Raw genomic sequence first — 15,022 nt, 5'->3', positions numbered from 1 at the left:
TAAACAAGAATCAATATAGCCATTAATTCCACCTAGGAGTTTATTTTGTAATCAATACAAAAATATAACAGAGGATTAAAAAAAAATCAAAGAATGGTAAATACTTACCCATCAAGTTTGCAGCTTGTGCAATTTTACGGTTTCCACAACATAAAATAAGGCATAATTTCAGAGTCATCGAGTCATATGGCATGGAAATAGATCCTTTGGTCCAATTCATCCATGCCAACCAGGATTCCCAAACTAAATTAGGCCCATTTGCCTGCATTTGGCCCATATCCTGGTAAACTTTTCCTATTCATGTACCTGCCCAAATGACTTTTAAATGTTGTAACTGTACCTGCATCTACCACTTCCTCTGACAGTTCATTTCACATACGAACAACCTGGTGTGAAAAAGTTGCCCATCAGGTCCCCTTTAAATCTTTCTCCTCTCACCTTAAAATTATGCCCTCTAGTTTTCAGTTCCCCTACCCTAGGGAGAAAGCCTTTGCTATTCACATGATCTATACCCCTCATGAATTTATAAACCCGTATAAGGTCAACCCTCAAACTCCTACGCTCCAGGGAAAAAAGTCCCAGCTTATCCAGCCTTCCCTTATAACTCAAGTCTTCCGGTCCTGGTCACACCTTTGTAAATCTTTCCCGCACCCTTTCCAATTTAATAATATCCTTCCTATAACAGGATGACAAGAACCAAAAGTGGTCTCACCAATGTCCTGTACAACCATAACATGTCATCCCAACTCCTATACTCAATGCTCTGACCAAGAAGGCAAGCATGCCAAACATCATCTTCACTACCCTGTCTACGTGTGATGCCACTTTCAATGAACAATGTACTTGAACCCCTTGGTCTCTGTTTGGCAACACTCCCCAAGGCCCTACCATTAACTGTGCAAGTCCTGTCCTGGTTTGTTTTACCAAAATCAATGCCTCGCATTTATCTAAATTATACTCCATCTGCCATTCCACAGCCCATTGTGCCAATTGATCAAGATCCATTGCACTCTTTGATAACTTGCTTCACTGTTCACTATACCAACAATTTTGGTGTCATTGGAATACTTACGCTGAATTCACTGGTCAAAAGCAGAGTGGCTAAATTTGCAATCTTGCCTGTCAGTCCAATTGCCCTATTTTGATTTACTGCTAGCATTTAAGGAAGAGACTGTTGCTATGGCTGTAAATTTATGGACAAAGGACTGACCTGAAGCAAGAATGAAAATGAAATCAAAGTATCTTTACTTTCTTGATGAAAGCAAAGCTAATGAATGTGCCTCATCAAGAGATAAGTTGTCCACTAGAGTATACACTGGCTCAAATTAAAATGAACTGGTGTTGATTGTGGGTGAAAAATTAAGATAAGCCACCTCATAAAATGGCTACGGCTTTTGAAACCCTCTTCAGTAGACTCTAATAAATTTTTAAAAAGACCGTACGGTCCAACTGATTAATGTTGGGTCAATAAAATCTGCTACAAGTCATCACAATCATAATTATAGAAACTAACTACATTATTGCTCAAATATTGCTGAAGAGTAATCTGATCAAATGCAAATAGCTAATTAAAAATTAAATTACACTGCATGCAGAGTCAATTATTTAATATTTCATACATCTCGCTTACAACAGAAAAGTGAAAATGAACATGAAGAACTTGCGCCATTAATTTAACATTACAATTGGAAAACGAATAATTGCGCCATTAATTTAACATACCAATTGGAAAACGAATAATTTCATAGTAATCTGGAGCCTCAGACTTTTTTACAGGTTCCATGAAAGGCCAAGCACTAGGATGACTCTGTTAAAGAAAAGTGAGATTGTGAACACCAAATTTCAAATTCTAATTTGTTTGGAAGTGCATAAGAATGTAAAATAAATAAAACTGGAACACAGTAAATGATATAACCAATTTTCATTTTCAATACCACGAAGCAGTGGAAGATGGATCTGGTTCTGCACTCCTCCACACTGGAGGTTGACTAGCTCAGCAGCATTATCATGGACAGGTGCCAGCAGAAGCTGGTTATTTGCTCTCAGTGAAGAGCAAGTTACATGGACTCCTACACAGGTACAACCTGGTTTGCATCCAGTACTGCATTCGGGATAAAGAACAGCACATCAATGCTGGTGGTGTAACCAAAAAAAGTATACTTGTAGCGAAATGGATAATTGGATCCTGCTGATAGTCAAAATATTTTAACTGGTTTATCATAGAAATTTCACTGACTGTATTTATCTGTGCAACTTAACTGCTTGATACTGCTGCTACCAATTGAGCACAAAAATCTATTTAATGGATTCAGAAAATATATTAGGTAAAGATTTCATGGTTTTTCAATTTAATCCTTCCAACTCAATATCATTTTGAATTCTATGCATCTATTCTTGCAAAAGCAATGACTCAGTTATTAGTGTTCAATATCAGAAGTCAGGAGATTACAAGCACAACCATATCCTAAGTATATCCCATGAGCCCTTCTTTCACAACCTTTATTTGTGCCAGTAGATTTTTCAAAGAGTTGTGCAGCTGATCCGGATCCTTCAGTTCCTTCCTAGAAAAGGAAGTGGAAATTAACTATGATCCTCACTAACATACTTTTTATTAAAGATGGATGCAATTTCAGTTATTATAGTTGGAAAAATGTGTCATTTCTATACAGTCATAGAATTGAGCAGCACGGAGACAGACCCTTCAACCCAACTCATCATGCCGACCAGATATCCTAAATTAATCGAGTCCCATTTGTCAACATTTGGCACATATCCCTCTAAACCCTTCCTATTCATGTACCCATCCAGATGCCTTTTAAATGTTATAATTGTGCCAGTCTCTACAACTTTGTCTGGCAGTTCATTCCAAACATGCAGCACCCTCTATGTGAAAATGTTGCTCCTTAGGTCCCTTTTAAATCCTTCCCCTCTCATCTTAAAGCTATGCCATCTAGGTTTGGACTCCTGTACCCTGGGGAAAAGACCTTGACTATTCACCCTATGCATGCCCCTCATGATTTTATAAACTTCGATAAGGTCACCCCTCAGCCTCCAATGCTCCAGGAAAAATAGCCCCAACCCTTTCAGCCTCTCCCTATAGCTCAAACAGTCCAACTCTGGCATCATCCTTGTTAATATTTTCTGAACCCTTTCAAGTTTCACAACATCCTTCCTAAAGCTGAGAGACCAGAAATGAAGCCAGTATTCCAAAAGTGACCCAACCAATGTCCTGCACAGCCACAACATGACCTCCCAACTCCTACAATCAATGCACAGACCAATAAAGGCCAGCACACCAAACCCCTTCTTCACTACCCTGTCCACCTGTGACTCTACTTTCAGGAACTACCTGCACTCCATGCCTTTCCAAAATGCAGCACCTCACATATATCTAAATTAAACTCCATCTGTTCAAGGGCCCATTGTACTTTGAGCTGTCCACTACACCACTAATTTCGGTGTCATGTGCACACTTACTAACCATATTTCCTGTATTCACATCCAAATTATTTATATAAATGACAAAAAGCAGTGGACACAGCACCGATCCTTGCAGCACACTGCCTGACACAGGTCTCGAGTCCAAAAAGCAACACCCCACCTTCTGTCTCCTACCTTCACACAAATTCTGTATCAAAATGACTAGTTCTCCTTGCATTCCATGTGATCTAACCTCGTTAACCAGTCTAAGCGGAACCTTGTTGATCACCTTATTGAAGTCCATATAGACAATGTCCACTACTCTGCCTTCATCAATCCTCTTCATCATTTCTTCAAAACTCAGTGAATTTTGAGACAAGATTTACCATGCACAAAGCCATGTTGACTATCCCTAATCAGTCCCTGCCTTTCCAAATTAATGTAAATCCTGTTCCTCAGAATTCCCTCCAACAACTTGCCCACCAACTGATGTCTGGCTCACTAGTCTATAGTTCTCTGGCTCTTTGTTACCACCATTCTTAAATAATGGCACCATGTTAGCCAACTTCCAGTCTTCTGGCACTTCACCTGTGGCTATTGATGATACAAATATCTCAGCAAGGGGCCCAGAAAACACTTCCCTAGCTTCCCACAAAGTCCTCGGGTACACCTGATCAGGTGCTAGGGATTTATCCACCTTTAAGCATTTTAACGTGTCCAGCACCTCCTCATCTGCAACATGGAAGCTTTAAGATATCGTTGTTTATTTCCCCAAGTTCTCTAGCTTCCTTATCCTTCTCCACAGTAAACATTGATACAAAATACTCATTTAGCATCTCACCTGTTGCGAAGTTGGGTAGAGTGGTTGTGGATTGGGAGACGGGAAGTTAGAATTTGCTGCTTGTAAAATGCTAGTGGGGGAAAGCATTGTGTCATCCTTTTAAAAGATGATGTACTTTTCCTATGCTTAGATGTGGAATGGATGACCGTAAGCAGCAGCTTGAAGGTTTGCAAGTACACATAGAACATCCGAATTGAAACATTTGAACCGAAAGGCTGTACAGTTAAGTTGGCCAAGCAGCAATTTTGTTTTGTTACCAAACAGGTTTTGAATTTAGCCAATCAATTTTAATCTGGCACTTAGATACCAAAAAACAATTAAATTTAAATCTGATGGTTTTGACAACATCGGACCAATCCTAGTGTAAGAAATTGTATGTCATCAAGGGTATAAAAGAAGAGGGCAGTTGGACAAAGACAAGGGAACTAACTGCCATCTGCCAGAGTTAACTGCTCTCAGCTCTCAGCTCTCAAGAGAGCACTGCTGCCTCTCACAGTCTTCTCTAGGTGTTAGAGAAAGCACCATCTAAAGAACAAAGTTACCCATGACACAATTAGTTAACATACATGACAGACGAACCGACGGAGGTGTTCCTGACAGAACATTTGTCAAAGAAGACACAGAACGTTCTGGAAGACATGTAACCTGGCTGTAATTTCGACAGACTAAATTCTGATTTTTATTTGTTTATAAAAGTGGAACTTGCATTTATTGGAACAGCAGTCTTGTTTTATTCTGGAATAGTTAGTTGTTAGAAGGGATTTATTCGGTTTGTTAATAGTTTAGCTAATTTGTTCACTGTTGGAGTTAGATTAAAATCAACAATCAACAATTTATTTAAGTGAGTATCAGGGATTTATTTTATTTAACCACTAAGAGTTGCTGAAAGGTGAGTTACACCACTTTTCACACTCCTTTTACAGATTATAGGGCAGGGTGTGCCTCTTTGGGTGTTTTGGTGTTAGTTCTCAGAGTTGAGGGTTCAACCTCCGCTTTATACCACATCCATCTTCTGCGGTTCCACACATAGGCAGCCCTGCTGATCTTTAAGTCACCCCATTCTCTCCCTAGTTATTCAATTTGTCCTTAATGTATTCGTAGAAACACTTTGGATTCTCCTTTACCCTATTTGCCAAAGCTACCTCACATCCCCTTTTTGCCCTCCTGATTTCCCTCTTAAGTATACTCCTACCGCTCTTATGCTCACTGCTAAGGATTCACTCGATCCCTGCTGTCTAAACCTGACATATGCTTCCTTCTTTTTCTTGACCAGAACCTCAATTTCTCCAGTCATCCAGCATTCCCTACACCTTTCAGCCTTGCCCTTCACCTTAACAATTCAGCCATTTGTCTGGCAGATTTACAATGTCAATTGTTTCAAGTGATTTGTACAAAGAATGAAAATGGAGTTTTGCTTCAGTGTTAAATATTCTTAATGTACATACACTTTATAAGCTTTACGCTGCCAGGATGATTGACCTGGAGAGAAATCAATAACTCTTTATTTAATGCAGACTTAATGGAACATCATCATTAGTAAGGAATAGATCATCCTATTAGGCTGACAAATGAGAACAAAATGTAAAGCTTTACTTCCTTTTACAGAGGAAGCAAATAAATAGTAATAAATTGCCATGGTTCCTGCACTCAAGTTGCAGTTAAAAACTAATGGCAAAGGGTTTATGTTTAGGGAGGTAACCATTAAATATTTAAGCACCGATATCTTTTTGAAACAGTTAAGAGGAATTTGTCAGTAACCTACTTACATTAAAATAAACTTTTACGTAATGTTAATAACTGTTTAAAAGATCAAATGCTCATAATACCACTGCAAAGCAAAGCGTGTTACTGTGCAAAGTAATTGGGATCTGGTGTACAGAAAGCAGATCAGTTATTATTTGTAATCAATGCATCAATTTATACAGTTATATAGCTGTCAGCTAGATGGTTGTCAACAGTATGGTTCAATTCCCACATCAGCTAAGGTCACCACTCTTTCTCAACCCCTCCCCTTGCCTGAGAAATGATAACCCCTGGGTTAAACTACCAGCAGTCATCTCTCTCAAATGAGAGTCCTCTTGGACTATGGCAAACTTTACTTTAGTTATAAATATGGAAACTTCTTAATCAAGCTCTTTTGAAGTCATTGAGAATGTATGTTATTAATTTGAAACGCTGTAAAGATACGTACCAGGCAAATCCAATACCTCCTCAATATCCTTCTTTCTATTGGAATGAGCTTGGGCACTGACATTGTATTCATCTCTATTCATAACACTTGTGACAAAGATGTGGCCCATGCCAAATTAAAACAAAGCATGAATAACAAACAAACATGTGCTGAACAGCAAGTATTATGCGAACCATATAAATACCAGTTTAACGACCCACTATAACTAGAAAAAGTTCTGTCATCTTACCAACCTTAAATAGCACTAGCATCACTGAACCCCAAACACTAACATCTTCATTAACTAACAAGCTAAAATGGACCAACCCTGGCCACATATGGCCATAAGAGCAGGGAAGAGACTGGGTACAACTATGCAATTGCAGCTTACTTTCTAACTCCACAAAACTTCAACGCTTGAAAGGTTCAGGCAAGATAACCCTTGTTACTCACCAAGAGGGGTGTAGCCACAGCTCTTGCAAGTTAGTACTACAGATCAGACTAACTTAACTGGCTGTCACCTTAGTCAGTATTCAGCCACACTGTCTCCAATTCATCTGATCAACAAGATGCAGTGCACCATCCCCTCTGATGAATACTAATGGGGATGAGCAGCATATAGAATAAGTCACAATGCACTGAGTTGGGATATTTATCTCCATTCCCTCTTCATTCTCAGCAAGTCTTTCTTGGGTTATATTGATACAAAAAGCCTTTGACAAACCATTCTTACCCTTTCTCTTTGCCACTAGGTTTCCATCCAGTTTCCTCTGTTAGAGAGAAAAAAAAATGAGGATTTCACAAATTGGGTTAAAGGTAAAGAATAAATGCTATCTTTGGGTTTTGGGACATGGTTAAACAAGTCTTTCTCATACCTCAAATTGCTCAAAATGTTACATTAGAATGTTTACGATATATTTAATTTGGTAGGTGGACATCACAGACAAGGCCAGCATATGTTGCCTGTTTTTATTGCACTTAAAAAGGTGATGAACTGTTTTCCTGAACCACTGTAATCCATCAGGTTCAGGTTCACCCACAGGGCTGTTAGGGAAGAAGTTTCAAGATTCTGATCCAACAAAAACGTAGCAGCAGAAAAACAGTTACAAGATAGCCTGTGGCTTGGAAGGAAACTTGTAGGTGGTGTTCCCATGTCTATGCTGCCTTTGTTCTTCCTGGTGGTAGAGGTCAACCAATTGGATAATGCTCTTGAAGTAGCCTTGATGAAATGCTGCACTGTGTCATGTAGCTGGCATACACTGCTTTCATTGTGTATCGATAATGCAGATGATGAATGCTGAAGGCAGTGAACCAAATATCAATAAAATGAGCTGTTATGTCCTTAATGTGTTGCTACTTGAGCGGTGTTGGAGTTGAATTCCTCCAAGCAAGTGGAGAGTATTCCATCACACCACTGATGGGACAGAGGTTTTGGAATGTAAAAAGGGAAATTATTCACTTCAGAATTCCCAGTTTCTGCTGTTGTAAATACAGTATTTATATCACAGGTTCAGGTCAGTTTCTGGTCAATAATATCAACATCTGGGGTAGGGATGGGGTTATTTGGAGAATGCAATGATGGTTATTACAAAGGGTATAGTTACATTCTATCTTGGGAAATGGTTTCTGCCTGGTACCTTGTAGCGTGAATGCAACTTGTCACTTATCAGCCCAAGCATGAATCTTGCTCAGATTTTGCTGCATATTTGTACTGACTGCTTCAGGATTTAAGGAATTTGAAATGGTGCTGAATGTAATGCAATTGTTGTCAAACATCTCTGCTTCAGACTTTATGGTGGAAGCACCTGCAGATGGCTGGGCCTAAGACACTATCCCAAGGAACTCGGGGGCTCTTACGACGCAGTACAGAGTCTGTACCTCGGAGCCAGGAAGACCAGGTTCAAGGCCCACCTGCTCTGGAGGTGTGTCATAACATCTCTGAATAGTCTGATTCGAAAATATCTATCTTCATGAAGTCTTGCAATGATGTCCTCCTTTGTGCTAGATATCACTAGTCAGTGTGGATAATCACTTCCCTTCTCACCACCATCCCTATTCCCAATCCCATTGCACCAATTCCTATCAACTTCAGTCTTGTCAGCACTCCCCATTGTGTCTGATAAATACACCCAGATGTCAAGGGCAGTCTTTCTCACATCACCACTTGAGTTCAGCTCTTTCATCCATGTTTAGACTAAGGCTGTAATGAGATGAGGAGAACAGCGCCTTGGTAGAAACTACATTTAGTACCAGCATGCAGATTATCATTGCTAAGTGCTGATTTATAATACTTCTGACAATACCTGCCATCACTTTGCCGATGAGGTGGTAATTACTTGGAAGAATTTGTCCTGCTTTTTGTAGACAGGGTAGTACTGAGGTAATTTTCCACACTGTCTGGCAGATGCCAGGCTTCTAGCTCTACCGAAGCAGCCTGGCTACGGGTGCAGCTCGTTATGGAGCACAAATCTTCAATATTACCAGAACATCACTAGGGGTCATACCCGTTGCAGAATCCAATTCCTTCAGCCTTTCCTTACCATAACACGTAGAGAACTAAGTTGGTTTAAGACCAGCATGTGATCGAGTTGTCAGGGGTAGATTGAGATGGATCGTCCACACAGAGGTTCTGGCTGAAGGTGATTAGAAATGATTGAACCTCATGTTTTGCAGTGATGTGCTGGACACCACTGCTGCATTTGCAGGTATTTGTGAAGCCCCTTCTTCCGAATAGTTAATTAGATTTTAAAAAAGCAGATCACTTTGTGTTTGTTAATTAATTTACAATTAAGAGTCAGTGTCTCAAGAAGTAATATAATTGCTTAAAGATGATGAGCAAAATTGAGAGCAATTTGACTGATTTGGGAGAAAGACTTGACTAATTTGCCACCTCAGCTGTGTTTTGGATGCCAGTTCCTCAGCGACACCTCTTCCTAACCAATGAGCAAATAACTTGCGGTTTGTTTCCACCTAGTTAATTATTAAATTATTAATTTGACAGATAGGGATTACTGAACATTTGTAAAACAAAGCTAGATAGACCCTTATTAGGGAGGGAAATTAAGAGTTCATGGGGGATACATGGGAACGTAGAATTCAAAGCACAAGTACATTAGCCATGATCTTATTGAATGGTACAGCAGATGCAAGAGGCTAAACAACCAACTTCTAGTCCTATTTTCATATCTGCATAGTTAACTAAAATTTATTTATATCTTGCTCCAAGATCAAGTCTTCATCAAAGCAGATCACATGCATTCCAGCACTGTTTACCAAACATTTCCTACATAACAATATTACTATATCTATTATATTCTCATAATCAATGTACCTTCAGCATTTGTACACATTCTTTATTCACTCTTCTGAAATGGAAAACTTACGAATTCCAGGTATACTCTCTATGGGTATCTGGCGAACTCCTTCCTTGAAGCAGGTGAGGCCAGGGTAAACCTTTCGAATCTGTGCTTGCTTTCTCTCGATCAGCTTCTTTATGATCTGTATGGGAAGCAGAAGTTTAGATTTGGCTTCAAAATTAGAGTAGGTTGCTGGAACTATTCTGAAGAAGGGTCACCCGACCCGAAATGTTAACTCTGTTTTTTCCTTCACAGATGCTGCCAGACCTGCTGAGCATCTCGCAATTTTGTTTTTGTTCCTGATTTACAGCATCCGCAGTTCTTTTGGTTTTTATTCTATAACCAAATTTTCCTAGGGACAAAAAAATCCTTTCCAGATTCTGCAACTTCTCAGCGTGTACAGCATTTAAAATTTTTTTTACACTGGAACATGAATCATTTTAAATAGTTGGTAATATTCATGCTTATAATTGCCTTTTCAACTGATACTCAACAGCTGACAACTTCATTTTAGTATCCTGTTATACAACCAAACTTTTCCTTCACGTGCATGATTTGTACAAAAATGGCGCTGACACCTGCAGAGATATACTTACAGAGAGAATCTGAGGCATTCCTTAGGTTCTCAACATAAACTTTAGATGAATAAAATATTAAACAGCTATTGAAATACATAGTCAATCACAGCTGATATGTTATGCTTCACAGGATTTTGGACAGGTTCCTTTATCCTCCCTCAGTTGCTATCTTGCCTTTGGGTTGCAAGGAAAGTCAGGAACCTATAAATGCTGGCTGGTGGAGCCAAAGGGTGGCTTTTGGAAAACACAGCCAATTCGACAGCCACCTTTTTGAACCCAATCCAATGAAGATCAGTGGGCAGAGTTCAGAGCCTGAAGGGCCACTGGGAGGTTATTCATTGGTCATAGTTCAGCTGCATCACTGCAGGGGTGCATGTTGCTGGAGGATGTAGATAACTGATGGTAATGTACGCGACTATACGTTGAAAAAAAAAGAGTGCCAGAAGGTTTGAAGGTGCACACAAAAATGTTACAGGCACTGCCACGACAGTTGCTAGGTTTTGAAACAACCCTTTCCATACCAAATGGTGCCTCCAACTTCAGTGCAGGGCTCAAAACATAAGGGCCAGCAGATGAATTTGACCCAGAAACTACCAATTGCAAAGGAAAATTCATTCACAGGGCCACAAATAGGAGAAAAGTATCCCAGCAAATGGAATGTAAGGAAAGAGTGAGGAACCACTGATCCTGGGATGGCAGGACCGAAGTATGAGGAGAGATCGGATTGGTTAGGATTATATTCGGTGGAGTTCAGAAAAATGAGGGAGGATCTCAAAGTAGCCTAAAAAATTTGAACAAGAGCAGACAAGCTAAATGCAGGAAGGATGTTCCCAAAGACGGATATGTGGAGGGGTCCAAAATGAAGGGTCATAGTCTAAGGATATGGGGCAAATTATTTAGGACTGAGATAGTAGAAAATTCTTCATCCCGAGAGTGATGAACCTGTGGAAAATTGCTATCACAGAGGCCAAAATATTGTACGATTTCAAGGAGTTGGATACAGCACTAGCAGCTAAGAAGGAAATGTGTAAAAGGCTGCAACTGGCTATTGGGTTGGATGATTGGCCATGATCATGAACGGCAAAGCAGGCATGAAGAGCCGATTGACATACTTCTGCTCCTATTTTCTGTAGTTCTATATTTCCAACCTCAGTCCTCTCCTATTCTGAAGGAGCATCAGGAGGCTGAGGTATAGTTATGGGGAGCCAACTGTTTTTCTGCTGAGGCTGCGAGCTGCCTTTTTGCAATGGCTATCAGGGGTGAGGGAGGTTGGGAGGATGAGAAGCAAGGATAGCTGTAAAGAATGTTCGGAGAAATGCGGGAGGCTGCAAGCAGGGTGGTAGGAAGAAGGCTGCAAGGGGTCATGGGAAGAGAGGAGGCTACATTGGGTGAGTGGGAGTTAGAGGGGGAGGATGCAAGGAGGTAGCAAAAGATAATGGGAGACTTAAGGACAGAGAACAGTTTTAACGATTAACACAGGAACACAATCATTGAGGTAGTGAATTATTTCTAAATGAATGTGGAATCTCTACATTAGGGCTACATATGTTCGGAGGTTAATTATATGGGGAATATACAATGGAAGCTATTGCAATAAATGTTGATTGGGCGGCAGGGGAAGGGTGCGAGGGAGACAGAGGGAAGTGGGGAGGTTGGGATTATTCTGTGTTCTACTCTGGTGTCTACTCAGTCTGAAGCTGTGTGGCTGCCACCATTTCATGCCTCCTTCCTGACATGACTGGTACTCCCTTGACAAGATTGAAAATTTAGTCAGTGTCAATAAAGCTTTCTTAATTAAGTCTTCAAGGGGCTTATCAATTGTTTACTTTCCACAACCAAACTATTCCCACATAATCTGACAAAAGTTGGAATTTGCAGTGGAGCCCATTTAAATAAAACTTATCCAGTTTCTCTAATTTAATTAGTTGTCAGCTATGACTGTTTTCCTCATGCGTATAAAGTATGACTACACATTCAGATTCCCATTTTTGAAAAATTTCAGTAAGACCACTTTTAGCATTCTCCTGCTATAAAAGAAGCATTAGTATTCTGGTACTATCACACGGTGTGGTCTAGCTCAAACTTCCATGTGCACAGGGCCCACTATTCAAATCAATCTCTGAAAAATAAGTCAAACGTTGACAGGTAGCTATTAGCTCCTGAAATGAAGTCCAACAAAGCTGAAAGTAAAATACTGCACAAACCATATATCTGAAATAACTATGGACTGAGACACAGAATTAAGTACTCACAGCAGAGACCTTCACAAGAGGAATATGCTAGAGATACAACAGGGTTGAAGCATATTGAGTGTACAGAGAGAGAGAGAGACAGACAGACAGAGAAAGAGAGAGAGAGAGCACATGTCCATCATTGGGGTCACTGGACAAAACAAGTTAGCTCTGAAGAAGTCATACTGGGTTTGCAAAGTTAACTGTTTCTCTCTCCACAGATGTTGCCAGACTTGTTAAGTTTTGCAGCACTTTGTGTTTGTTTCAGATTTCACAGTATTTTGCTTTTATTAAGGCAGATCTGTGATAAGGTGGAAGGCAGAAGTGATTAAATGTCAAAACGCGTGACGACACAAAGCAAAAAGACATGGTCAAAGGACAGTAAAAGAAACAAAAGATGTGCCTGGTGGAGCTGTAAATGTCAACAGCAGACTCATTACCAATATTTGTTGCAATGACATCAGGGCTGGAAGGTAACTGATAAGGTAACACAGGCTTTGCGCGGCAGTTGTTTTAAGTCATACATTTCTCTCCTTATTTTGATTTTTTAAATACAAGAATTAGTTGACAATGGAACTATGTCTATTTGAAGTAAACTTTGTAATGACGCCCTCACACCAACAGTGGCACTGCAGCTACAGTGCAGTGCACTATAGGAAGAGCAATTACAATGTGAACATAAGAATTTATAACCTGAAAAATGAACAAGTTTAAACGGATTTAAAACTTTAAAGATGTATAAAGAATACCTAATTTTTTTTTAGAAAAAGGTCAAATCACTAGGAAATATTAAACCTGGTATTGAAGCCCTGACTGCCTTCAGAAATTCATGGCTTATCTAATGTCTTATACTTCGGCTAGATATCTATTGTCTTATATTACACGTGTCTAAACAAACATACAAAAGTAAGGAACAAAAACAGAAGTTGCTGGAAAAGCTCAGCAGGTCTGGCAGCATCAGTGAAGAAAATAAAAATCAGAGTTAACGTTTCAGGTCTGGTGACCCTCACGTTAACTCTGATTTCTTTTTTCTTCACTGATGCTGCCAGACCTGTTGAGCTTTTCCAGCAACCTCTCTTTGTGTTCCTGATTTACAGCATCTGCAGTTCTTTTGGTTTTTATACAAAAGGTCTCTAACAAGACAGAAATATTCTTTTGGGTTTCTCAAGTGGGTTAGAGGCTCCTACCTCTTTCTGTTTCTTTATAATGTGAGACAATTCAGTGTAAGGGATTTTGGGATTAAGTTCACATTCCATTAATGTTGCTCCTTCATAATCCTTGATGTAGCCCACATACCGGCTTTTGGGAACCTTTATATCCTTTGAAAATCCCTGAAGAGAGACAGAATAAAACATCAAAAAATTTAATTCATTTTTTATTAAATAAACGTTGTGTCTTGAAGTCATGAACTAGATTTTTCTGATTATGAGAGATAAAGCATTCAGCTAAAGAGTAGTACCTGCTTTTTGAAGTAGCCAATGGCATATTCATCAGCATACGTCAGGAAATGCAGAATGTTGTGCTTAATGTGATATTCCTTCAGGTGATTCATCAAATGTGTCCCATAACCCTGTCATTGAAATATTATTTATTAATGTATTTCCTGTACATTCACTGGTGCACACCAGTGAGAGAACATAGACTTCATACAACCTCGGTGAAAAGCTCATCTCAACACCCAGAATTGAACAACTGCAAAATGAACTATTACACTAAGAATGAGGTACAGACAAATTTAAATTTAAACTTCTGTCAAACAGATACAATAACTTTTAAAAATTAATTCATTGGTAGGATGGTAGACAAAACCTATGCAAACCACACCAACATGTTTTTCTCATATATAACTCAACTGAGCCTCATTTTTCACAAATCATCATAAAACCAACAAGATGTCCAATTTTCCTGACTGAAAAATAATTTGCACCAGGTTAGGTCGTTAACAGGTAAACAATAATTATAAACAAACTTATCCTTTGATAAAGTGCAACCAAAAACTTGGATTACTCATTAAAAGCTATACTCTCAAAATGCTATACATATACACAAAGAGATACATACAAAGAAAAAAAGATTACTTAACAAATGTTATGGGTGGAAAAATTGACAGGGAAAAAGAAATTCTGCATATCAAGAGTCCAGACCACAACATCATGATGACTTGTTTCTCACAACTATTTTGGGTTTTTTCCATGGTGAATTGACCCTTCTCTGTTCAGCAATGGTCAATCTTTGACTCAATAATTGATCACATGGACCTAGATCTTTCCTCACTAAAACGTTCTCTTTTCAGAGTCTTCAAGCTTTGTTTTTTTATTTAAAGAGATTATGAGAGGTGCTTCAGAGATAGTAGGAACTGCAGATGCTGGAGAATCTGAGATAACAAGGTGTAGAGCTGGATGAACACAGCAGGCCAAGCAGCATCA

General features: G+C 39.3%; 1 protein-coding gene across 2 annotated transcripts in view; it reads right to left on the bottom strand.

Moving 5' to 3' along the window:
- kat2a (K(lysine) acetyltransferase 2A) overlaps positions 1–15,022 on the bottom strand; it is a 39,375-nt gene that overhangs the window by 846 nt on the left and 23,507 nt on the right. Inside the window, exons 12-17 of one of the 2 annotated variants that reach the window (XM_020522228.2) lie at positions 14,056–14,166; positions 13,784–13,927; positions 9,815–9,929; positions 7,165–7,201; positions 2,498–2,561; positions 1,723–1,807 (exon numbers count right to left, since the gene is read on the bottom strand). In XM_020522228.2, the coding sequence (XP_020377817.2) occupies positions 1,723–1,807; positions 2,498–2,561; positions 7,165–7,201; positions 9,815–9,929; positions 13,784–13,927; positions 14,056–14,166 (556 nt within the window). Of the gene's footprint in view, positions 1–1,722; positions 1,808–2,497; positions 2,562–7,164; positions 7,202–9,762; positions 9,930–13,783; positions 13,928–14,055; positions 14,167–15,022 lie in introns of those variants that run through there. The other variant, XR_007265237.1, reaches the window with a different exon arrangement.

The sequence above is a fragment of the Rhincodon typus genome, chromosome 30 (genome assembly GCF_021869965.1).
Source record: "Rhincodon typus isolate 14 chromosome 30, sRhiTyp1.1, whole genome shotgun sequence".
In the NCBI taxonomy this organism is placed as follows: Eukaryota; Metazoa; Chordata; class Chondrichthyes; order Orectolobiformes; family Rhincodontidae; genus Rhincodon; species Rhincodon typus.
The sequence above is the reverse complement of the archived record's forward strand: the minus strand, read 5'-3'. Positions and strand labels throughout refer to the sequence as shown.